The sequence below is a fragment of the Peromyscus leucopus genome, chromosome 8b (assembly GCF_004664715.2).
Source record: "Peromyscus leucopus breed LL Stock chromosome 8b, UCI_PerLeu_2.1, whole genome shotgun sequence".
Taxonomy (NCBI): domain Eukaryota; kingdom Metazoa; phylum Chordata; class Mammalia; order Rodentia; family Cricetidae; genus Peromyscus; species Peromyscus leucopus.
In genome coordinates, this window is record NC_051086.1 from 102,635,995 (window position 1) to 102,662,610 (window position 26,616).

General features: G+C 47.3%; 1 protein-coding gene across 4 annotated transcripts in view; it reads right to left on the reverse strand.

Annotated features, from left to right (window-relative positions):
* Cyth1 (cytohesin 1) overlaps positions 1–26,616 on the reverse strand; it is a 95,490-nt gene that overhangs the window by 21,984 nt on the left and 46,890 nt on the right. For 2 of the 4 annotated variants that reach the window (XM_028892590.2, XM_028892589.2), the window contains exons 2-9: positions 13,724–13,806; positions 11,988–12,052; positions 5,192–5,258; positions 4,808–4,926; positions 4,383–4,463; positions 3,306–3,418; positions 1,202–1,350; positions 700–811 (exon numbers count right to left, since the gene is read on the reverse strand). In XM_028892590.2, the coding sequence (XP_028748423.1) occupies positions 700–811; positions 1,202–1,350; positions 3,306–3,418; positions 4,383–4,463; positions 4,808–4,926; positions 5,192–5,258; positions 11,988–12,052; positions 13,724–13,806 (789 nt within the window). Of the gene's footprint in view, positions 1–698; positions 812–1,201; positions 1,351–3,305; positions 3,419–4,382; positions 4,464–4,807; positions 4,927–5,191; positions 5,259–11,987; positions 12,053–13,723; positions 13,807–23,803; positions 24,161–26,616 lie in introns of those variants that run through there. The other 2 variants (XM_037201141.1, XM_037201140.1) reach the window with 2 other exon arrangements.

Here is a 26,616-nt window from a genome sequence, read left to right on the forward strand (position 1 = left end):
AACCACAGGTGGACATGAATATGCACGAGAACCCATTGAATTTCTTCTGTTTAGTTACTCTGTCACCTTCCTGGCAAGGCATGACCATAAATCTTAACAATACAGGCTCACTTCTGGCAGAGGGAAGAGAAATGCACCTGCAGCTACTGATGACACAATCATTAATGGGGCTGATTGGGACTGGAAAGGGGCCACTGCCAGAGCATGAGGAAGAGTGCTGTGGTTTGCGCTGCAGCCAAGGGCTCTAGATTTGCCATGCACACTGCCTGTGGGAGCCAGATGCAGAGGGAAGTGATGATGCACTGGGTGGGGCAGGAGTGCAGGGGTAAATCTGGGATGGGAAGTAGAGAGATGGATATGGCTGGTTACCCTCCCAAGGGTAGGAGGCAGAGGCGGGTGGTGGATCATAGAAAGTGCCTCATAGAACATGGCCATCTATTCAGGAGTGAACACAAGAGGGCTCAGATACACATGGGCAATGTTTATAAAGGCAAAGTCTGTGTCCAGGAGTCTCCGTTCTATGGAGAGTGGCTTCAGCAGCTTCCTGTCTGGAGGTGGACTGTTGTAAGAACACAACTCAGGGCAGTCTCTGTGGGACGCCTGTGACATGCCCCCTTCCCCACACCCCAAGCCTGTGAGCATACAGCCCTTCTTCCTGAGCTCTGTTGCAGGGACCCCAAGCTGGGGAAGGTTACTTACCGAGTTTCAGCAGCCAGCCTTCTCGGTCTGGATTGAAGAAAGTGTGAGTGAGGTCATTGCCATCATCTTCTGGGATCTTAAAGGGCTCGTTTTTAATGCTCTCATAGAGGTTCTGGGATAGAAGATGACATTGCACGTCTCATTCTAGAAGCAGCTGTTCTTTCTCCCCTCTCTACTCATTCCACAGCATTCACTGTGAGCCTGGGGTAAGGACTAGAGAAAAACCAACCATTTTTCTGCTCTACAGCAGCTTACAGGGACAAAAATAAGATGCCTGGTGGATAATTAAGGAAGAAAAAAAATAGCAGCTTGGAGTCTACTCAAGCCTTTAGTTTCAGATTTAGAAGCCTCTTCCCCTTGCTGCTTCTCAGCTGGCCTTTGTGAAATTCACATATTTAAATGAATTAAGAGAGCAGGCACTTGGCAAGTTATCCCCTGTCTCTTCTCCTACAGAAATGATCCTGTTCTGAGCAAATGCTTTGCCTGATGAAATGAAGCTCACCCGGAGCAACTCCTCAGGCAGGTCTCCTCCATCATTGATGCCCCGATTCATGGCAATGAACCTCTCCACCGTAGGCTTGTCTTTGACATTGGGGTTGTGTAGGCTGGTATTCAGCATTATGATGGCAAAGGAGAGGACGTAGCAAGTGTCTAGGGAAGAGAAGAACAGGATGTGAGAGCAAAGGAAACACCCACCCAGGACAGGAGACACTAAACCGAATAAGATCAAGAATATAAGATCATGGGCAGGAAGAGTGGGTAAGCCGAGCACACACTCTTGTTCCCAGGCTTACGCTCCTGAAAGGGGCAAGACACACGAGTGTACCGAAGCCACTCAATTTCTTCAGACAGAAAGAATAGGGAAACAATAAAATGGCCAGCTGGGAGCATCCCTTAGTCCAGCACTCAGGAGACAGATTTCTTGTGAGTTCCACTACAGTCTGGTCTCCAAAGGGAGTTCCAGGCCATCTAGGGCCACACAACAAAACTCCAAACCAATACAATGTATAAAAAAGATTAAAAACTACCTACAATTCTATTAAGTACTGTGGGATGATCCTTCTGTATGCTGTGAATATGTATTACTCTCATTGGTTAATAATAAAGCTGTTTGGCCTGTATCAAGACAGGATAAAGTTAGGTGGGACCATCAAACTGAGGACTGGGATGAAGAAGGGCAGAGTCGGGCGAGACTCGAGGGATCTGCCCAAGAAGCAAGATGCCAGAGGACTGGTAAAGCCACAGCTCACATGACAATAGATGAATAGAAATGGGTTAGTTTTTTTTTTTTAAATAAGTAACTTTTTTTTCTTTGTTTTTTTTTTTCTTTCTTTCTTTCTTTCTTTCTTTCTTTCTTTCTTTCTTTCTTTCTTTCTTTTTATTTTTAAGCTGAGGATCGAACCCAGGGCCTTGCACTTGCTAGGCAAGCACTCTACCACTGAGCAAAATCCCCAACCCAAAATGGGTTAATTTAAAAGTAAGAGCTAGTTAATAATAAGCCTGAGCTAGTAGCTGAGAATTCTGTAATTAATATAAGCGTTTGTGTGTTTGTTTGGAACTGGGAGGTTGGGACAGAAAAATTCCACTTCTGCTTACAATTCAGTAATAATTTGGTCTGCTTTTTTCTTCTATATAAATGTGACTATGTAATAAAATCACTTTATAGACACTGTAACACACTGTCCTCCCAACACATACATATGGGATACATACTTACATAGGGGATAAATACATACACATACATATACAAATGATATACACACACATTTATATACACACATATATGCATAATATATATATACAAACACACAAACATGTATACACACATACACATATATGCACACACACACATATATATACATACACACATGTACACATACATACATACACACACACATATATACATACACACATGTACACACACATATATACACACACATACATATGCTTTTTTGTTGATCTTATCATTTTCCCATGCCAATATCTTTACAAGATCATGATTTTCTTTCCAAGACAAGGTTATGCTTAGCTGACTACAGTCATAATTCTGCTTCTCCCTCCTGAGTAGCTAGGATGACAGACAAATGCTATAGCAGCCTGCTTCTAGAGACATCTTCAACAGTTACATGTTGGGTAATTCGGAACCCAGGGCCTCATGTACGTGGGGGAAGTACTCTACCACTAAGCCACAACCAGGTCTTACTGTGCCTCAGTGGTGGTCTTCTGGATGCTTCCAATCTTTCACCGTATACATACCATTAAGAAACTGTTTCTGGGGGTTGGGGATTTAGCTTAGTGGTAGAGTGCTTGCCTAGCAAGTGCAAGGCCCTGGGATCAGTCCTCAGCTCCAGAAAAAAAGAAAGGATCAAAGGAAGGAAGGAAGGAAGGAAGGAAGGAAGGAAGGAAGGAAGGAAGGAAGAAAGAAAAGAAAAGAAAAGAAAGGAAAAGAAAAGAAAAGAAAAGAAAAGAAAGGAAAAGAAAAGAAAAGAAAAGAAACAAAACAAAACGAAAAGAAACTGTTCTTGGCATGGACTCAGCCTCTTGTCTTAGAAATCCTTCACTGCCAAGAAGAGAACCTTATGGAAAAAGCTCTCCTCCCCACTCACCTGTGGACTGAAACACCCCGTTATTGCACTGACAGTACCGCTGGGCAAAGGCCTCCATCATCCGGTCAATCTTCTGGGCCTCTCCAGGGAGCCGGAAGCTCCATAGGAACTGCCTAAGGGTGGAGACAGGAGCATTGCTTTGACTTGTTCTGTTGCTGGTCATGGCTTTAGTATCAGAGGGCAAAGGGAGGTGAAGGGCTTCAGTCCACTTTAGTATCAGAGGGCAAAGGGAGGTGAGGGGCTTCAGTCCATTTTTACAGAAATTGAACAGAAGCCAATTTAGCCACCGCCCATCACTGTGGCCTTAACTGGAGGTAAGGTGCTTAGGTAAACTGAGAAATTGAGATTTTCCTATTCCAAAGAACAGCTCCCCCTCTTCAGAACTGAAGCACAGATGTTAATCATTTAAAGTGAACTCTAAGGTAAGGATTCATTCAGAGCATTCATGATGAAACCATGTAAGTAACATGGGCCCACAGCCATGGGTTTAGTTCTGCCATTACTGCACCTATTAAAAATCACAGCTCAAAAAATAACCTCAGGATTTAAACCTACAGCAGAGAAAATTAAAAAGACAGTTTCTTCAAAAGGCATAAAATAAGCTTTGTTAAAAAACTAAAGTTGCTAAGTAGTGGTAGCACATGCCTTTAATCCCAGCACTCTGGAGGCAGAGGCAGGAGGATCTCTGTGAGTTTAAGCCCAGCCTGGGCTACAGAGCGAGTTCCAGGACAGCCAGGGCTACCTAGAAAAACCTTGTCTCGAAAAACCAAATTAAAAAAAAAGTTGATTTTTTTTTTCTTTTTAAAATGAAATACACAGCTACCTAGTTTAGGATAAGAAATAAAGGGCTTTCTTTTCTGAAGAGTGGAAACAATTGCAATATTTGATACTGAACAGTCCTACCACCCCCAAGACCAAGAACTGTCCTAGCAAACGCTTTCCCACTCATAGGCGTGCACATGGCCGCCCCTGAAATACTTCAAGATAGTGACAACAACCCCCACGACAGAACTGCAGTCCAACAGCATACAGGATGGTCACGCTCCCACTCCACGGTGCCCCACTGACAACACCCACCGCAAGGCCTGGACGAGGTTCAGGTCGGTGAACTCATGCAGCTCTACAAACGCATGCAGGACCTGGATGCTGAACTCATCTCTGTCAGGAAACAAACAAGAGGCAGGGATGGAGCACAAGTCAGATCCCTGTCACCAAGGCCAACACCCATCCTGATCCCAAGCAGATGGCATCTCCTGAGTCCCAGGCTAGGAGGCCTCTCAAGTCTGGCCATCCATAGGAGGACACTGGACAGGCTCTGTTTACTAACTAAACAAGCAAGGCACCTGCATACCCCTGGACAGGTAAGTTAGTGTTCCTGAGAACACTTCCACTCAACACCACAGGGCTACTGCTGCCCTCATACCACAGCCACCCCATGAACTTGGGCACCAGGGGGCTCTTTCCTCCCATGATTCTGACAACACCCTCTCTGAAGGCCTCACCTCTCCCCAAGGTAGTCACCAATGGCTGTTTTGTTGAGCCCTTCCCCTTTGTATAAGAACTGGGCAATGTCTTCACAGGTATTCTTCAGCAGGTCATTCTCTATTAAGAACTGGATCCCCTGCAGAAAGACCAGAAAGAGCTGGTGACAACGAGGGAAGCAGAGGCTGCCATGGGCCCTGGAGCACGTCCAAGAAACATCCACCAGCAGACACCCACAGAGGCATTGCAGGTTAGGAACTAGAGCCCCAGACAATGGGGGTAACCACCCAACATCCAGTCCAGAACACCGTAGCTTAGGAAAAACGCCCCTGGTTCCCATCTGACCACTAAGAAAGCCCCACCTTCAGACTCTGGCCTTGGTCATTTTCATTTTTGCTTTTTACCTTTTTAGGATCCATGTTAAATTTCTTCCTGCCCATGGCTACCTGTTTGTTCCTCTGCATGTTTTTCCTGAAAGAGAAGTGTAGCCATTAGTGCTCTGGCAGCAGGGAGTTCTGGCGGGGGCAGTTCTGGCGGGGGCAGTTCTGGCGGGGGCAGTTCTGGCGGGGGCTAGAGCAGTCCTCACATGCGCCTGCTGACAGCTTTGGAAGACTGGTCCAGCTAAGCATGGTCAGCTGAAGCTCTGGCCCAGGCTCAGGCTCAGGCTCATTTGCCTCTTTCCCTCTAGATTCATGGTTTCTCTTAGAATTTTTATTTTCTTAAGCTTTGTTGTCTACATATTGTAGAATCTGCCCATTTTAAGTGTAAGCTTTTAGTAAGCTAAGTTGTGCAACCATTACCATAACCAGTTTTAGAACATTTTCATCAGTCCAACAAAATTCCCCATACCCATTTCCAGTTTACCCACATTTCTAATTCAACCCCCAGGAGCTCTCAGTCAACTTTCTGTGCACAGATCTGCCTGGTTCTGCAGCTTCTGTGTGGACAGAATCATGGAGTGTCTAGACTTTTGTTTAGCATGCTGTCTTCAAGGTTTGCAGCACAACACTCTGCCTACTGCTTAGCGACGTTCCTCTACATTCTACCTCCATCTGCTTTTCAGATGATAGACAGAATCAAGATTGGGGTCATTGCACACAGGGCTGTTATCAGCACATGTCCACCCTTGTGGCAGACACGTTTTCCTTTCTTTTGGGCAGAAGGGTCAAGGTTGTATCGAGACAGGTCATGTAGTACTTTTATATTTAACTTTTTAGGATGCTGTATAAACAAGCAACAGTTTTCTTAACTGTGCATCAGCCTAAACAAATGCAAGTTCACAGACCATGCTTCTCAAGGTGTGGTCACAAACATCTGAGGGAGCAAGTCAGATGCAGAATGCCAGCTCTCACTCACACACCTAATGTGTCTGTGAAGGGATCAGGACTCCTGCCCATTTTATCCAATCCGACAGATGAACTGAGTTACAGGTTCTGGGTTAGTGACTCAGAAGTTTTAGGAGTAGAGTCTAGGTGACATTTTTAAAACCTCCTGTAAGTCTGGTGTATACGGGAACTAACAGTAATTTTACAGTTTCTGAGCAAATGAGTTATTCAGAAATAACTTATTTATTGTCTTAAGGAGCACATCAGCACTGACTGAATCCCCAGAGGTAGACTGATAGAAGCAGATGCAGAGATCCATGGCCAGGTGCCAGGCTGAGCTCCAGGAATCCAAACAATGAGAGAGGGGAGGGATTCTATGAGCAAGGGACATCGAGACCATGAGGGGAAAAATTACAGAAACGACCAGCCAAACTAGTGGAAATACATGAACTGTGGACCAATAGCTTAGGAGCCCCCATGGTACTGGACTAGGCCCTCTGGATAGGTGAGACAGTTGTTTAGCTTGAATTGTTTAAGGGGCCCCCAGGCAGTGGGGTTGGGACCTGTCCCTAGTGCATGAGTCGGCTTTTTGGAGCCTAGTGCCTACGGTGAGACACTTTGCACAGCCTTGGTGCAGGGAGGAGGGGCTTGGACCTGCCTCAACTGAATGTACCAGGCTCTGCTGACTCCCCATGCCTTAGAGGAGGTAGGAATGGGGAGGTGGGTTAGGGAGGAAGGCTGGGGGGTAGAAGGAGGGAGGACAGGGGAATCTGTAGTTGGTATGTAAAATGAATAGAAAATCTCTTTAATAATAATAATAATAAAAGAAAGTCCCTCTTTTCTTTTTTCGTGGTTGAGACAAGGAGGTTACTCTGTAGCTCAGGGTGGGCAGAAACTCACAACAATCCTCTTGCCTCTGCCTCCCAAATACTGGGATTACAGTCGTGAACCCACTATGGTTGGCTAGGCTGACTTGAGGTTTGGAATGAACACGTATGAGTCTCAGGTTATCTAATTACATTTTCCCTAAATCCAAGAATACTACTTTGATCCATATTTCAAAACAAAAAACAAAATGAAACAAAACAAACAAAAACAAGAAAAAGCAGCTGGTTTCCTATTAGAGTATGCAATACTTGGAGGCCCTACAACGGCAAGGCACATAAACACCCACAAGGGCCCTCAGCATCCTTTGCCTTGGTTTGGTTCCTTACTGAAGGCTTCCTGTGCCTCTGGCAAGCCCAGAACCAAGAGTCTAGACTTCAATAGTATACTTCCAGATCTCTGCCAGCTACTATTGCTGCTTCTGACCACTCTGAGTGCTTACAGGGGTGGCTAGCTAACTTCACTGGCTCCCCATGAATGAGCTCCCACCCCTAGCCATTCGGCATTGTAGCTTATGACTGCCTGGTATACTCCCAGGACTCGGCTGGCTAAAGTTCCCAGTTCTCCATGAGTCAGCTCCTGCCCCTAGCTATCCATTGTTGTCTATGACTGAAGGGATAGTCACTGTAGGTGGCTGGCTAACGTCATCAGCGCCTATGGGTCAGCCATCCTAACTTCAGCACAGTCTCCCTTGGACACCAGCTGCATCAACTGGTCAACTTGAGAAAGCTTTATGTCTCACAGTATTATGTTGTCTCTACTTCTTACATAGTGTTTGGAGTTATTGCTACAGAATGCTGATTAGGACTTTGATTACAAGCACGACACCACACCTATGGAAAAGCCAGAATTAATAAGAAATCCCGACTACACAGATGCTCAGAACCTGCAGAACAGCTCTCCTTTTGATCTTCAATATTGGAAAACTAGCTTCAACTCCAGAGTTTAAACCAAAAATCACTGACATGTGGCTCTTGGGCTCCCAAGCACCAGATGCATTGATGAAAGTTGGTCTTTTTTCTTTATGTTACCTTTACATTTTGTTACTTATTTTGTTTGTGTGTGCCTACATGATGTGCACGCATGGGTGTGGAGGTCAAAAGACCGCTCTGTGGAGTCAGCTCTCTGTTCCCCTTTACACAGGTTAAGAGGTTGACTCAGGCCAGCAGGTTTGCCCGGCAAACACTTCTGTGTGCTGAGCCATCTTGTCCGCCCTTACATGTCACCTTTAAGGGCATTCTTCATGTTTTAAGCTTCATCAGATGATGGTGTTGCTTGTTTACTCAAAGTTCCCATGGTATCCCATTGTCCACTCAGATGGAGCATCTCCAAACGAGGCACGATTCTCTAGCTCAGGATGGGCAGATCAGGACTCCATGGAAAGAACTAAGCCCAGTGAACAGAGAGCTGGTTTTCTTAAGTTCACCAGCTGAGTGTTCTCAGTGCCTAGCTGCTGACACCACGGGGGTCTTCAGTCCACTGGGACCGTGATAACCCACAGGACATTAAGCAAACAGTATCCTGAATTCCACGTATGTGTGCTGGCACCAAAAGACACAGAAAGGAAGTATGCTATGATATTAATTGTGGTTCTCTCTGGGTTGCTGATCATGGGAAATCTGCTTTCTTCATGCTTTTCCATCTTTTGCCAGTTTATTGCAATAAACATATATTCCTGGATAGTGAGATGACTCAACAGGTACAGGGACTTGCAGTTAAGCAGACCATCTACACTCAATCCCCTGGACCCACAGCAGGACAGAGCTGGCTCCACAAAGTTGTCCTGAGTTCTACATGTGTGCTGTCCACTAAATATCTAAATAAATAAATGTAATTTTTAAAATTAAAAAAATTCACTTAGAACCAGGAAAAGGCCAATAATTTGATTTTTAAATTCAGAGATTGTTAGCATTTAGGCATCTGTACTGGCCTGCCCTTAGGTCCTGACAGGATATGTCCTCAGCTGCAACCACCAAGAGCACCCCCTGTGCACATTAGCTGCTTTCCTTATAATAAAAGCGGGCCTTGCCCACCTCTTGTCTCTTTCTCTTCCTCCATTCTCGTCCCCAGGGACCGTTTCTGTCCCCTTCTCTGTCCTTCCCCCAAGAGCCCTGTTGTATGGTGTGACTCCTTCTTGTCGCTTTTAAAATACAACAGAGATAATTCTCACTCAGTGCAAGGCTCGCATCCTCAGTGCCCCATTCACAGTTTTGACAGGCGTGCGTGCGTGCGTGCGTGCGTGCGTGCGTGCGTGCGTGCGTGCGTGCCCTGGTGACCACCCCAGAAAGCCTGCTCCCATCTTCCCACTAGGTTCTGGTCAGGGCTCCCTCTGACACCGGCCAGAATCCACTGCCATTCCTAACGGTGTGTCCTGGTTTTCATCTCAGCTTTATGACAGAAGTATGTATTATGTCCATGTGGTACTATGTATACACATATGAACAGCTTCTCTAGCCTGTGTCTGTGGGGCCTGCACACGCTCCTGCACCGGATCAGTATGCTCCTCCAATACGACTGAGTAATGGGCCATTGTCCCAGCCTACTTATGCATGTACTTACTGGTAGACAGATGGGCCATTTCTAGCTTGGTTGATTTTAATAAGAATGCTGTAAATAACCTTGGTAAAGGTTTTTGTGGACATATTTTCATTCTCTTGAGTAAACACCTGAATTGCTGGGTATCAGCACTGGACATGTATTTTATATCTTTTGATTCTAGCCATTCCAGGATATGTGAGGCTGCATTTCATGGTAGTTTTACATTGCTCACCCTCATAGCTAATGATACCAAGTCTCTTTCACACAAGCATCTTTTTTTTGTTTGTTTGTTTGTTTTGGTTTTGGTTTTTTGAGATAGGGTTTCTCTGTGTAGTTTGGTGCCTTGCTCTGTAGACCAGGCTGGCCTCGAACTCACAGAGGAGGCCAGGCTCTGCCTCTCGGGTGCTGGGATTAAAGGCGTGCGCCACCGCCGTCAGACCGGAGCATCTATTATTTACTGCCTCTTGCATGAGGATCTGCTCAGGACCTGTGTCCCTCTTCTCAGGTAGTCTGTGTGTCACTGCACTGTGTGAGCGTCTGTTCTGGACAAGGTCTTCCTCAGATACACAAGCTGCAGCTACCTTCCCCTACTTTGCGACTTGTCTATCTCTTCAGCAATTACCTGCTTGTTGTGGTGGGAGAGCTGCTGATGGTGGCATTGAATCTAGGGCCTCACACATGCCAGACAAGTATTCTACCACTGAATCACATCCCTAGCCTGTTTGTTTGTTTGGTTTTTGGTTTTTGAGATGGTGTCTCACTATGTAGCCCTGGCTGTCCTGGAACTCATGATGTAGACCAGGACAGCCTCAAAGTCACAAAGATCCACCTGCTTCTTCCTTCCAAGTGTGGGAATTACAGGTGTGCAACATCACACCCAGCCTGTTACCTTTTCTAGAGCAGAAGCTTTAAATCTAGATGAACCCTTTTGTTTGTTTGTTTTCACACAGGGTTTCTCTGTGTAGCCCTGGCTGTCCTAGAACTCACTCTGTACACCAGGCTGGTCTTGAACTCAGAGATCTGCCTGCCTCTGCCTCCTGAGTGCTAGGGTTTAAGGTATGTACCACCACCACCTGGCTCTCTAGATAAACTCTTAATCTACCAATTTCTATGTTGTTGTTGTTGTTTTTTAACAGACAGTAAGAGGCTGCAGAGGTGGCCTCTTGCAGAGGAACAGGGATCAGTTCCCAACACCCACATGGTAGTTCACAACCATCCATAACTTCAGTTCCAGGGGATCTGATGCTCTCTCTGACCTCCATGGGCACTAGGCACACATGTAGTGCACAGACATACTTGCAGGCAAAGCAGTCAATACATAAACATTTTTAAATCTAAAATAAAAAATGTAATAGAAAGTAAGAAAGCTGTGACCCTAAAGACAGCCCAGAGGCTGACAGTGCCCTCCTAGCTGCTCTCTGTGGAGGACGTAGCTTCCTCCCTAATGGCACTGTCCACACAAGTTTAAAATAACAAATCAAAGGGCCTTATGAAGTCAGACAGGGAGGATTAGGCTTAGAAAAACACAGACACAGAGGGAACTAACTGGAAGCAGATCGTTTATCGAGTGAGGCAGTAGAAACGGCCTGAGAATTCCATTCAAAGTCACTGACATCTTGTCATTTTACACTGTAATCATCTCCACATTCTTCTCCCCTAAGCATAAGGAAGTGCAAGTGAACTTGACATTACACCACACATAAGTGGGCACACCAGCCTTCGAAAATCACATTAGCAGCTCGTACTAGGCTTTTCCGTTAAACAAAAGTAAAACAGAAAATTTAAAAATTCATACAGAGTGGACAACATAAGGGGAAATAAATAATCTATACAACAATTTATGAGCACTTAGAGCAGTGTTCTCAACCTTCCTAATGCTGTGACCATTTAATACAGTGCCTCATGCTGTGGTGACCCCCAACCATAAAATTATTTTGTTGCAACTTCACAACTGTAAATTTGCTACTGTTATGAATCATAATCTGATATGCAGGATATCTGATATGTGACTCCTGTGAAAGGGTCGGTCCCCAAAGGGGTCATGACCCATAGGCTGAGAACAACTGACTTAAGGTTTTCAGGTACCATTGAATTTTCTAGCTGGGTTTTGTACATGTGAAAGGTGTCCTGTGGCCAGGTATAGTGGCGCACACCTTTAATCCCAGCACTTGAGAGACAGAGGCAGTGGATCTCTGTGACCAGGTCAGCCTGGGCTACATAGCGGGTTTCAGGACAGCCAAAGCTATGTAGAAAGGCTATGTCTCAAAAAAAAAAGTTTCCTATGTTCAGATCCTTGCGGTGAGGACTCAGAGGAAGGCCATGAAGGCTTCTGTGTATCTGCTAGGACTACAAAGGAGAACCCTGCTTTCTCCTTGAACATGACAGAACATGTGGGAGGATGGTGCACTGGGAGCTAGACCACAAGGCCCACCCAGCAGCAAGGCAGACTCACCTTTCCTCTGTGGATCCCAGGCTTTCAATTTCATTAGCGACTTCTGCTATCTCGTCCTTCAGCCTCTGTAAACAGGAGTTACCAGGATGAGAGCTGCAGACCACAGTGACACTTCCGAAGCCTTTCACACAACTCCCTCCATCCCAAGACCATGACACAGCAGGACAGAACGACAACAGAGGCACGCGCAGAAACTCTAAGAGGTCAACTAGGAGAGTGGATTTACTCAACAAGTGTCTCCTGGGCTCCCGGCAGACAGTAAGCTTTTCAGGACTGCAAAGGTGGGAAGACAGCTACTTGGCCCACGGCCCCGGACTGCGGAGAAGTGTCTTAGGTACATGCTGCTAAGAAGGTGCACTCGAAGAAGAACATCCACTTTGGCACAGTCTTTCAGAACAGTCTGCAGTTCCCAAACCCAGTATGATGGAACTCACAGCACACAGGCACCCACACACATGGTTGGCTGGATCAGCAAAGGCTGTGCTGGACTTACACTGCTGCTTCTTGCAGCTATAACTGGACATGGGAATGTCCCACTAAATCTGCTGACCATTCACCCCCGGCATCAAAATCACTACCAGCCACTGCCTCCCCTTCACTCAGTCTTGTAAGGGAGGCGAGTCTGCTGTGGGATGTTCTGTATGGCAAATGTGTTGCTCTGATTGGTTAGTAAATAAAACACTGATTGGCCAGTAGTCAGGCAGGAGGAAGTATAGGCGGGATGAGGAGGAGAAGAATTCTGGGAAGTGGAAGGCTGAGTCAGAGACACTGCCAGCCGCCACCATGACAGGCAGCATGTGAAGACGCCAGTAAGCCACGAGCCACGGTATAGATTTATGGGAATGGATTAATTTAAGACATAAGAACAGTTAGCAAGAAGCCTGCCATGGCCATACAGTTTGTAACCAATGTAAGTCTTTGTGTTTACTTGGTTGGGTCTGAGCGGCTGTGGGACTGTCGGGTGACAAAGATTTGTCCTGACTGTGGGCAAGGCAAAAAAAACTCTAGCTACAGTTGTCTCCATGCAGAGGGGAGGGTGAAAGCTCCTCCATGTTCCTAGCAGTTACCAGAGACTCGGGGGTGGGGGTGGGGGACGGGGGACGGACGACATCCAAACAGTCCCAAGTCACCAACATCAAGCAGGCCTGTCCTCCCTCGCTGTGCTGAGGTTCCAGGCCCTCCTTTCCTCACCCCTGAAATCTTAGAAAGGGTTTTAGAAGAGCATCCATCCAGCTGCTCAGAGGGAAAATAACCCACCATAGGGCTCCTGGGCCCTCTTTCCAGCACAGCCTTTGTCATGAAAAGGAACTTGGAAAAACATCAACACTGCTGTCTACAATCCCAGCTATCTGCAGGGATCACCCTGTACAGAGCAGTGCTTGTCATGTCCTCTCCAGAAGGTGTGAGGGAGCTGTTGTTCTCATCCTGTGACCAGGAAGGAGAGAAGTAAAGGAACCAGAGCTGCAGCCCATGCCCTCAGCTGGTGAGGAGCAGTCAGGACCCACAGAAGGTGCCAGCAAACCTGAGCCTGTGTTCTGTGCTGCGTCAGCTGGGAAAACTGCGCCCAGAGTCACTCAAGCTCCGACAAGCGGCAGCAGGGCAGGCCTTCCGAGACCCCACCTTCTGGTCAGTCACAGGCAGCCACTAACACCTCACTTCGGTCAGAGCTGTGGGAGCACCAGCCCTTAAGGGCACCTTGTGTTCCTACACTGGCCAGCCTCCCAGCACCCTCCAACCTGAATGTCAGCCAGCAGCTCCTGCTTCCTCCGCCGGATGTTCTCCAGTTCTTGACGCTCTTCTGCAGTCAGGTCACTGGGAACTGCAAAGAGAGACATGTCACCAAGAAAGCATCTTCCCACAAAAAAAAAAAAAAAAATCCAAAGACCTGTAGGTAAAACATGACCAAGAAAGAAGCCAGAAGCAACTTCAGACATGACAGCTGCTGGGAGTCACTCTGGCAGGTTTAGAAGAGAGGTGGGACCTTCAGCTCTTAGACAGCTGACCAAGGACAGCTCCAAAGGAAGAACAGGGAGATGCTACCCCAGTGGGGAGAGGAGAGAGGCCTTAATCATCTGTCAGGCCATTCTGCCTTCTAGCTGGGAGAGGACAGGCCTCAGCTCCCTCCCAGGAGGTCAAAAGTGGAACTACAGCTCCCAGGAGCTGCCCAGGCACCTAAGGTGGAAGCCAGAGGTGAAGTGCTTTGAGCGCTCTGTGCTGTTTTAGAAAACGTGGGGTGAGGATTCTTTGTGAACAGAGAAGAAAATAAACATTGCCATAGACCCCCAGTGACTGGCTGCTCATTCCAAGCCCTTCTCTGTCAGAAGAGATGGCCACATGAACAAGCATTAAAACCGGCAAAGTGTCCCTGTTCCCACATCTCGAGTCATCATGCCTCCTGTACCCCATCCCCACCACTTCAGACAGACTACATAATCCATTCAGTCACATGCTGTCCGTCCTCACGGGTGATCTGAGGAGGGAGTGGAATAGAGATGTATTCCCTTGCCCTCAGAGGACACATTCTAAGGACCCCAACAGACCTCTGGACCCACAGATAGACTGGTTTTGTCTACATGTACATCCACATTGGATGCTTTTTCTGTCTGGCCCAGGCACTATCCTACACTGTGGCCAAACTTTGGCAGCCTGAGGTACAAGCAGTGAAATGAGTAAACAGTTTTTCACTATTACAGAGGGTCACAGACAGAGAAGGGTAGAGCAGGCAACTGCAAAATTCATCCTGCCACTCAGAATGCAAATGAAGGCTTATGAGCTGTTTGTTTCTGGAATTTTCCACTTAATACTGTGGGCTACAGATGACAATGGGTAAAGGTTTTAACTGTGGTGCCTCAAGCCCTGACTGGTGTCCAGTGGACAAAGTGTTGGCTCCGGTTTCTGCACAGTGTGGTGTAGGGCACCCACATCCTCAGGATGGGTAGACAGATTTCTTCTCTTCTTGAATCAAGGTGCACCCTTGAGCTATGATGCCCAGTGTGACTCCTCTGCAGTAATGCTTCACACTGGTGACACACTGGTGTGATGGAGTAAGGCCTCACACTGGTGACACACTGGTGTGATGCAGTAAGGCCTCACACTGGTGACACACTGGTGTGATGCAGTAAGGCCTCACACTGGTGACACACTGGTGTGATGCAGTAAGGCTCACACTGGTGACACACTGGTGTGATGGAGTAAGGCCTCACACTGGCGACACACTGGTGTGATGCAGTAAGGCCTCACACTGGCGACACACTGGTGTGATGCAGTAAGGCCTCACACTGGCGACACACTGGTGTGATGCAGTAAGCCTCACACTGTGACACTGGTGTGATGCAGTAAGGCCTCACACTGGCGACACACTGGTGTGATGCAGTAAGGCCTCACACTGGCGACACACTGGTGTGATGGAGTAAGGCCTCACACTGGCGACACACTGGTGTGATGCAGTAAAGTGTTTAGCTGACCCCTCAGAGCTGGAATGACACTTCTGTTTATAGCACAGATGGACACACGCTCATCCTGACATGGCATGGCTTTGGAGGCAAAAGTTCACTTTAAACGTATCTATTTCATGAGGATATCAATACCTGGGATCTGATTTGATGCTTATAGACCTGGTTAATCATATCATCAATGAGTCTCCATTTGAGCAGAAACAAGACTAATAAATCCCAGATCCTTACTACAAAGCTGATGGGGAAAAAAAATTCTTATCCCCTGTGGTGATATTGTGTTCCCCAGAATATTATGCACCCTAATAAACTTATTTGAGGTCAGAGAACACAACAGCCACTAGATATAGAAGCCAGAAAATGGTGGCACACACACCTTTAATCCTAGCATTCCAGAGGCAGAGATCACTCTGGATGTCTGTGAGTTCAAAGCCACACTAGAAACAGCTAGGTGTGGTAACAAGAGCCTTTAATCCCAGGAAGTGATGGTGGGAAGCAGAAAGTATTTAAGGCGTGAGGATGAGGAACTAGATCCTGGCTAAGCTTTTAGGCTTTTGAGCAGCACAGTTCAGCGGAGAGGCATCCAGTCTGAGGAAACAGAATCAGCTGAGGTATTGGCAAGGTGAGGTGGCTGTGGCTTGTTCTGCTTCTCTGATCTTCCAGCATTTACCCCAATACCTGGCTCCAGGTTTGTTTTTATTAATAAAAACTTTTAAGATTCGTGCTACAATCCCCAGGCTGCTAACATTTATCACTTGAGTCAGAAACTCTGTGGTTGCCTCCAGAATCAGAGAACCCACCCTTCATTCACATGTGACAGTCATGGCCCATTATCTGCATTTCACATTCAAATTGTGCTTCTCACTATCTGCCTCTCAAGATGTTACTTTAAAAATAAGGAAGAAAGTCTAAAAAGTCAACAAACCTACACTCCTGTGGGGCATCAGTAGTCTCTCTGACAGGAACCTGGGACTCAGAAGGCAATGTCATGAGAACAGAGGCCTTCTTGGGAGTCTTGGATGCCATCATATCTCTGGTACCTCACCACAGGGCTCTATGTGCCAAAGAATTGGAATATACACCTATCCCCAAGCAAACAAGAATGGATTAGCTGCTGGTAAGTAAGCTATCTGATGGGTAGTTGACCCAGTTGGGATGGGAGCCCTTGATGCTGATGCCTGGAGACTTGACAGTCCCTGTGGCAAAGGCTCCTCCTGCTCCACCTAAGCAAAACCCCTAAGTCCTAAGACCCAACCCCCTCACAGCCTTCCCACCTACCCCCAAGCTTCTCTCTTACAGTTACACCTGAGTGGGAAAGAGTAAGACCACAAACAAACAAACAGATCCTGTAGTGAACAGAAAACTCAAAAAAAAAAAAAAAAAAAAAAAAAAAAAAAACCCAGACCCTTGAAAAGGGGTGCATGCCTTTAATCCCAGGAGGCAGAGGCAGGAGGATCTCTGTGAGTTCAAGGCCAGCCTGATCTACAGAGCAAGATCCAGGATAGACACAAAAACTACACAGGGAAACTCTGTCTCAAAAAACAAAACAAAGCAAAGCAAAAACCCAGACCCTTGAAAAGGGGGTAAAGAGAAAAAAACAAACCAACATACTCTTGCAAATTAAATCTTTTTCCCTTTTTCAATCCTCCTATCTAAATAAAACATGTCAAGAAAGGACTAAAGGACAAACCTATAAGAAGAACAACAAGAAAAGACCTAAAAATGAGCAGCCAATCAGTTCATGGCACAGTAAAACATAAGGTCCTATAGAGAAATAAATAGAAGCAAATAGGCCCCCAGACCTCCACAGGGCAGGGAGTGGGGTTCATCAGCCCACAGCTGAAGAGATCCACACAGTCCAGTGAGGACCCTGAAGGCTTTCAAAATTCTAAATGAAAATTCCTGGACCCCAATCCTCAGCCAAGAGAGAGATAAGTCAGAATCATTAGATGTCTAAGTAGCAGAGAGCCAGTCTCCTGGCCACATGTTCTAAAGTGACTTCAAGTGGGGCACAATGCAGGACGAGGGACAGGTCCAACTCAGGAGCCTGAGGATGGCAAACAACTGGGCGGAGGGCAGAAAGCATGTAGAACAGGCTGGTGTGCAAAAGGGCAGAGCATGTAGAACAGGCTGGTGTGCAAACTGTGGACTGTAGGAAAGGTATCGCAAAAACAAAACAGGCTACAAATAAAAGAATGGGGTGTGTAACACATGTCTGTAATCCCAACACTCTTGCGGCTGAGGCAGGGGCAGCCTGAGTTTGAAGCCAGCAAGGACTATATAGCAATACCATCTTGGAGATACTGGGAAGTGTTTGTGAAATGGGCAGACACCACTTCACGTTCTCTTAACAAAATGGTAAGTTCTGCAAATAGTGGGGGAACCCCACATCTAAAAGGAATACTGGGAAAAAGTAAGTGAGAAGTCTGGGTAGCAGGGATGCTGGAGCAGCTCACCAGTATCTCCAATCTTGTACTATCTGCTGCTTGTTGCTTTCAGAATCCGTCTGTTTGCAAAGCATAAAATGCTCCCCAAGAAGGAAGAACAGCTCTTACCATGAAGGGTGAGTGAGGTGTGACAGGATGGGGCCACCTGAGAGAGAATCAGGGTCCCCACTGCAGAGGAGGAGGAAAAGGAAGCAAGAGCCTGAGTAAAGACCAGGGATGAGAAGTGCACAATGCAGACACACTCACGGGACATGCACAGGTAAAAAAACAGAAGAACTAGAAGGCACAGTAAACTACTCAAAAGGAGAGAAGGCGAGCTGGAGCCTCTGTCCGCCACAGGAGGAAACCAGGAGTTTGTCCCTGGCTCTGACACAGGAACGAGCTACTCAAGACCCAAGCAGACCAACACCAAGGAGCTCATGGCTGTGGCTGCCTTGGGGGTCAGGTCCCAGAACGGAATGATGGGGTTCCCATGAATACTCACATGTCATCTGTCTGACACACTAACCAGGGTTTCCAGGGAAAAGGCTTCTGTGTCCTGGCAGCCACACAAATGGCCAGTTTGCAGTTATAATAAAGACATTAAAAATAAAACAAAAAAGCCATGGCATTTGCTGTCATTTGCTTTGATCCAGTCTCCTGACACTAACTATGTGATCTCTAAGTTACTTCTGTAATAGTTAATAACCTGAAATCAATGCTTCTTCCATTTTGGTTCAAAGAAGAACAAGAATTTAGGAGAAGAAATAAAAAAACAAAAACAATCTAGATCTCATTTTATTCTTTGGAATTTTGCTGTAAGATGAGAGAAATCTAACATTTTAAAGAGCACTTCACTCTGCAGAAACTCACCAATGTCAACACCAAACCTTACCAACATAGCACCAAAACTTACTAATGAAGCACCAAGCCTTATCAATGTAGCACCAGACTTTACCAACATAACACCAAGCCTTACCAGTGAAGCACCAAACCTTACCAACTCAGCACCAAATCTTACCAATGTAACACCAAATCTTACCAAAAGCAAATCTTTAGTTCAAGCCTCTGTGCCAGAGAAAAAAACAAATGCCAATGATTGCTTCATTTAACACAGGATCGAAACGATTGCTAGGTGCTGGGGGTATGGAGGTTCCAGGTACCTGGGCTGATAACACAGATGCTGTGAACAATGGAACCATGCTGAGAAGGAAAAGGGAGAGACAGACAAGGGGCACTGGGTGACCCAGTCTACTGGACCTGGGGGCACCAGCAGGGAAGGCTATCTAACCCCAAGGACTGGCAGGGTTAAACTGCACAAGAGCTCCCACACACAGGCCAGATGGCAGAACAACAATCAACTTCCCCTCCCCCACTGCCACGTGCTACAGCCACGCTTCCGTGCCAGGAGGCGGCTAAACCCTTTTCTCTAAAAGAATGGCCACTGGGCAGGGCAGCAGGTTGTCCTTGCCACAGTCTGAGCACAATGAAGACAGATCAGGAGTTCTCTTGCTATACCATCACTCACCCTTGTCTGTGCCAGAGGGACAGGAACCCATGCCCTAAGGTTAATTTGTAAGGTGTCCAGCCAGCAGGCTGAGGGGACAGTCCGGCACTGGTCTCCTCACCAATCCTTTCCCAGGTTCCAGTTTAATGAGGGGGATTAAAGAGGCCAAACAACAAGAAGCCATTGTGCCCAGCTGTGAAGGCAAAAGCAGTACAAGGGAAGCTCTCATTTATTTATTTAAATGTTGCTTTGCAGATTTTAACTGTAGGCAGAAACTCAGAGCTGAAACATGGTCCAGCCAGCACATACAAAGGAGGACTGTCTTAAAGGGACGGTGCCTTCTTTCCAAGCCAAGGAACAGAAATGTGCACAGGATGGCAGGCATCAGTCTGCAGCCCTGCAGTCCCTGCTCTGTTCTGTCACAGCTGCCCAGTGGTGTGCCTGCCACGAGGTCTCATTGGGGACGGAGCTCCTGTGACATCAGTTCTATTTAGCAGCCACTGCAGCCACTACTCAAATGCATGGCGCTTACCCAGTCCTAGTGGGTGCTGTGAAGTCAGAGGGGTCCAGGCATGCTTTGGAACGCAGGTTTCCTTCTTCCTGCTTTTTGGGGTCATCTTGCTCCCCTCACACCTTTCTGCCTGGCTTGAAAATACACTACCTGCCTTGTTTTTAATTATTATTAACCAATTTACTAACCGCCATAATGATTAACCAGCATCCAGAGCCCGGGCCTCAGTGGATTAAAAAGGGTCTACATTTAATGCAGTACTACAGGGAGACAGTGAAGAGTGACTAAGAAATGGGTCTTCTCGGAGGGCTCACCTTCTCCTCACTGTGAAGAAGGTAAATATACAAAGCATGGCTACCATGGTAATAGCCCCAAACCCAGAGCCCAGGGCTCCCCCATATTTCCATACAGCTCTGCTGTTAAGCTGCCTTTTCTATTCTGGACCTGGACTGAACATGCATATTTGTATTTCCTTTCTCTCCTTCTCCCCACTCCTTCCCTGCCTCTCACTTACTCAGGCAAACCTAAGCACAGCCCAGAACTGCAGAGGTGGCAAATGAAGCCCAAGTTTCCCCATATCCCCACAGAGCTGGCCCCCACTCCGAGAGGACAGTGGCTCTCCTAGTTCCAAGAGTACAGATACAGGAGGAAGCTGCTGCTGAAACTTCCCACAGTGTGAAGAGCCCTGAAAGTCAGCAGCACCAGCCACAGCAAGGCACCAACCCATCCACTGTCTGCCCCCAAGTGGACTTAGCCAGTGTGATCTTGGCAACAAGTCCAGAGTCTGTCCCCTCCAGAGGCCTATATCACTTTGTCACCCAGGAAATCCAGGGACTTACACTTTGAAAAATTTTCCAGTACTGTGGCCACACCAATGCTTAGCAGCTGCTCACCTCTTGGTAAGACGGAAGTACCCCATCCATTGCTGTAACCACTGGGCACAGGAAAAGAGCTAGAAGAGCTGGCTCAGTGGGCACCCTGAGCTAAACCAGGTCCCTTCACCTTCAGATTCAGCTCACTCACCTCCTCTCTTGCCTACACACCACAGATACTCACCTAACCTGTAACTACTGCTACCTCACTGCTGGACAGTGGACTCTCCCTTCCTGGAGGAGCAGCAGTCCTAGAGAAGACCCAGAGGTCACGGACAATTTAGGAGTGCATGCTAATGAAGGCCATGTCTATTGGGCACTGCACCTACCTGTGGAACTGCCCAGGGCCACTTGGCTATATCACCTACAGTCCATACTCACCCACTGTGTGGTCCTGGGCAAGCTATCTCATCAGTGTGTGTCCCTCACCGACAATAAGCTGACAGGCTGCTTCCCAGAACACTCTGCAGTGGAGTATGGCTCTTACACCATAGTGGGGAAAGTAACAGCCCTAAGCCCTGTCCTTGTGGTGAGTCAGAAACAGCAGGGAACCGGGGCAAGGCAGGAGGGGCTGGCACAGAAGGCAGCAGCTGCAGATTCAAAGACAGTACCAAGGTTCTTATTGATCACTGCTACCTGGCTTGGAGTCTGGCTTCCCTCACTTAGAACTCCCCATTCACAAGTGATGGGCTGAGGCACTCAGGAAGACTAGGAATGCAACCTACCTTCAGGTAACAGCAAAAGAGGAAACACCCAAAGCCTGATGCTCTGGGCTACACAGCAAGCCAGAAGTTGTTTCCAGTCCTCGGAATAGTGATCAGGATCCAAGGATGAGGGAAGGTGGACACAGGAAAGGGGTGTGACCACAGTCAGAGACCTAGTGACACACTTGCTGCCAGCAGTGTGCTGAGTTCCCACCACACCTTTATAGAGTCTGTCAACTTTAGAGAACCAATCCCATTTCTTCCTTCTGAGTGAAAACCTTCGCAATCCTTCTAAAATGTAATACACTATTAGGGGTTTAAAAGGAAGAGAATTCTGATGCTACAATAGCCCAGATGAACCCTGAAGACACTCAGTAAAATGGCCAGTCACAAGAGGGACATTGTAAGAGTTCCCTTACTCAAGGGTCCTTGGGTCACACTCATAGAGAGAGTAGTGATGGTTTGGGGAGGTGAGAGTGGTGAGAAGATTAATAAGGACAGAGTGGCAACCTTTTAGTGTTGAACATTTCTGGGGATGGATACACTACCATTGTTCAGCACCATTAACTGTATACTTCAAATGGTTAAGATGGTAAGTTTTATGTTATATGGATTTTACCATAATTAAAAATAAACAGAAATTTTAATGCCAATAGTCTAACCTCTTGATTCCAGTTCAGATCCTTTTTGCTATGTTTTGGCCCTTGAAAGACACCTTGACGCACTACCCTTCTGCAGTATACAAGTTTTAAAGAAATTCACATACTCAGGACCAAAGCCTGTTCAATTCACATGCAGCAAGCATGGACAACCCTCAAGACAGATGTGATGGGCAAACTGCCAGTGTGGACATTTATACACTCTAGTTTACATTCTTTCCAGGCAAACCAATCCAGGCCTCTGCTTAGAAGTAGGAGTACTAAAGATTTTATTGCCATATTTTGCATTTTGAGGGAAGACTTTGGTCCGGTTCTCAAGGCTCAGGGACAGCTCCTCTGATGACTACCTTAACAACAGCCTTTGCCTCAGCCTTGCCTGTTGAATTCAGAGTGGACACTGTCCAGGGACAGGAGGGAGGGAGGAGGCCCAGGACCAACCAGGACTTCACTGACTTCTTTGTGACCTTGGACAAAACATGACCTCTCCTCTCCCCAGTTTCCTTGTGTGTAGACATGGAATAGGAACATGTATTTTAAAAGCTCCAAGAACATTCTTATAAAATGAAGATATTTTACTATCATTTAGAGAAGAGAATCAACACAATTTATCCAATAAATCCTAGAACTCAAAATTGAGTTTGCATGCTGTAAATTTGAGCAGCCCACTGAAGGGAAATGAGGTCAGATTTCGAGGCAGTAACAAGAACTAAGTCATCAAATTTTATCCTAAAAATGTAGATGTATTAAAACACAAGTGACTGTCCTCACAGCTGAGAGACCCTTACCCTTTAACACCTGGCAGGGGCAGTGCCACAGCCAGGATTCCCAGCAGCTTTCTCTATGCAGGACAAAGCTGGGAGCCCTGGGAAAGGAAGAGCCTTCTGGACACTTCTGAGATAGCACTAGGTTCTCAGCTCTTGGACAGCTGGAGAGTCCCTATTCCACCAGGAACCCAGGTCATGAGGCTCCCCTCCTCTGGGGGTCAGAGGACACTTGTATTTTGGGGGAAGTACTGTCATTCTGGTGCCTGCCAGCTGCAGCCACCATCACACTGCACAGCTGGGCCACCACACCCCCTGTGCATCCCAAACAGAAGCAGACTGGGGGTTTTCAGAAGTCACTTCTCCTTCACTTCATCTCCTCCCTAAAGACTGTTTGCACACCAGTCCTTTACACAACCTTGACTCTTCCTGTACACTCGAGCCTTTTCTCTGTCTAGCAGCTGGAAAGGACCTGGGGTCGCTCTTCTCAGTGTGTATTGCTAGAACCTCAGCTGCCCCAACCAGGAAGGTCCAAAGGCCCCGAGTCAGCAAAACCCCCAAGTGGTGGGCAGATCTAGACAGGAGAGTCTGGCCATGAATTTGCCCCTTGGCTTTCTGCTACCCTATTTTTAACCTCATCAAAGCCAAAATTGAGAATTGGTTATTGGCTTGCTCTTAAGTCTCAGGCCAAGAAGAAACAACAACAAATAACTGAATTCCTATCTAGAAGCACTGTGGAAAATCCCTGAGAGGAGAAAGAAGAGGACGGGAATCCAAGGACAGACATGCAGAGTCAGCGGCACACGTCAGCTCCTGCTGCCTGCTGCAGGGTATGGGGTGCAGGGTGGGAGAGGCTGCATCTAGGTAAAACGGGGGGGGGGGGGGCTGCAGACCCGATCCATGCACCATCCACCAGGATCTTACCGGCAGCGGCGTGTCCCCTCTTCTGTGGCCCCAGTGTCCTGTCAAGCCCTGGGCAGCAACATCAAAGCCTCAGCTGGTCCTCGGTTCTCCATGTCAGAGGCCATGGTGGATCTGTACAGCAATCCCACAGGCCCAGGCTCCCCGGAGCTCTCCCAGCTCTGGGTGCAGGGAGAGCTGGAGTAAGGACAGCATTTGTGTGCCAGCACACAAGGGCAGGGGAGGAGGCGTCCAGAGGAGACAAAAGCCGAATGGCCAAACAGCAGGCGGGAGTGAACAGAGCCTGGTAGGGAAGGCTGGCGCAGCCCCGGGGATGGGGACGGATGCACGGAGCTGCAGCAGCAGCTGACACTCGTGTGCGGCTCCTCTCCTAGCAGGCTCATTTCCATGAATGTAATCACACCGCCCCTCCTACTACCCTCTTCCTGGCCTCCTGGGGGAGGGGAGGCACTGCTAGCATTTGCTCATAGGCTGTGCTTGCCTTCTTCTTGCCCCTTAGAAGCAAAGCTTGATGGCTGCTCTCTCCAGAAAGAGGGCAACTCTTACTTATGATGCCTTCTCAAACAGGAGACTGGATCTGGGTGTCAGACATCTGTCACTCACGTGGCATAACCTCAGACCGTATGCCAGTCCCACATCAGACCAGCCTGCTCTCCCCTACATACCATCTGGGAGGGTCTTGAGAGGCAGCATTCTACAAGATCCACCCCTGGAGGATCTCCTCCCTCCACCTCCACATGGGATGCTGCAGCCTTTTTATTTCTGCTGTTCATGGATGCCAGCACCCATGAGTTCTGCACCAGAAATGGGCCACATGTGCTAAGTGCCCTGGGTAGCAGGGCTAGGCATACTCATTCTGGAATGACTATATAAGATGGCTGGGGGCTAGAGAGATGGCTCAGCAGTTAAGAGCACTGGCTGCTCTTCCAGAGGATCTGGGTCAATTCTCAGCACCCACATGGCAGCTCACAACTGTCTGTAACTCCAGTTCTGGGGATATGACATGTGGGCAAAACACCAAAGCACATAAAATAAAAATAAAGAAATCATTAAAAAAAAAAAAAAAGATGGCTAGTGACAAGAAACACAGCTACATCCTAAGCACAGGCAACTGAGTCTTGAAGGAGTGCAAGACTACCTATTAGGTAAGACAAGTGGGACTCCAGGGCCCAGGACAAAAATTCCATAGGTCCAGACCTAATTTTGAAGTGGCAACAAGGTGTTGACACACCAAGAAGCACTGCTTGAGACTATGAGGCGGGGAGATGGCTATTTACCAAGCAGTCAAATAAGCAAGGAGAAAAAAAAAAAAACAGACAATGCCTCACTGCACTAGGCCAGAGTTCTTTAGTCTGAGCCCCGAGGCCATTTAGAACATATCACTCAGTGGTGGGGACTCATCCCTGTATGCTTCTGGGACGTGTTGAGGCAACCAGAGGAGACAAAGGCTGAGAAGCCAAAAAGGGCACAGAGCACTTATGGCCTCTTCCCACTAGATGCCACAGCTACCCTCTCTCAGCCAGTTGTGACTACCAAAATGTTTCCAGACATTGCTGAGAGTCCCTGGACAACTCTGGTTAAGAACCATAACCCCAGATATATAACAAAAGGGGATCCCCACCCTAGGCCTCTCTTCCTTTTAGCCTCCTGCACTAGGGAACCACTAAGGTTACCCCTCCCTCCAAAGGCACACCCCCCCACCCTGTGATCTTCAATTTCAGGGTTCTACTTGACTAGACAGAGAATGTGGACAGACATCCTCATCATTATCCAGTGTCTCCAGACTGGACTCAAACCCTGTGCTCTCCATTCCAACCCATGTCTTCTAAAAGACAGCCACAACAACATGACCAGTTAGTGCCAAAATGGTAGTACTTGTTTAAAAGAATCCTAAAATCACTTATGAAATGTCTGCCTTAAGCTGCAAAGGCCTACAAGTTTTCTTTTTTTTTTGATTTTTCGAGACAGGGTTTCTCTGTGTAATAGTCCTAGTTGTCCTAGAACTCACTCTGTAGACCAGACTGGCCTCAAACTTACAGAAATCTGCCTGTCTCTGCCTCCCAAGTGCTGGGATTATAGGCGTGAACCACCACTGCCTGGCGCCTACAAGTTTTCAACAAAGTGTGGGCAGCATTTTCTAAGGAGAGGGAGAAAGGGTATGAATCCAGATTGGAGTGGGGTAGGAAAGGAGTATGAGGAGGGGAAACCATAATCAGAATGTATTATATGAGGAAAAAAATTGATTTTCATTAAATGAAAAACAAGATTATCAGAATGAATAGAAAAAAAAAAGGTGTGGGCAGAGAATCCTGGGAGACACAGCCACAGGCTCCTGTCTCTCTGGCTCTCGTGTCTGGAGAGTTCCCCCCTCCCTGCTCTGCCAGGTCTGATGAATCCATTCTTCCTCTTGTTTGCAGGCTCATCCCCACACTTCAAAGGCCTACTTCCTCCAGAGAGACTCTCTGATTATTGTGTCACCTCCTTGCTTAGCCTGTGGGTATCAGCTGTCACCTGATAACATTCTGGTCGCAGTGTTTACATCACAGGAGCCATGTCCCCCTCACATACCCTCCTTCAGGTGGTACCCTACACCGAACACAGCTGCAGTTCTTCTCACAGTCCCAAGGGTCACAACCATCTCCTTGGGGTGATAATCTGATTGTCATACAGTTATGTACACACTCTGGGGACTAAAAGACCCCAGCAGATGAATCCTGACCTATCCCTTCCCCATGCACTCACCCATAATGTGCAAGGCTCTCCATGGCTCTCCCTTATGTGGCCACTTACAACACACATACTAAGTGGATATTCTG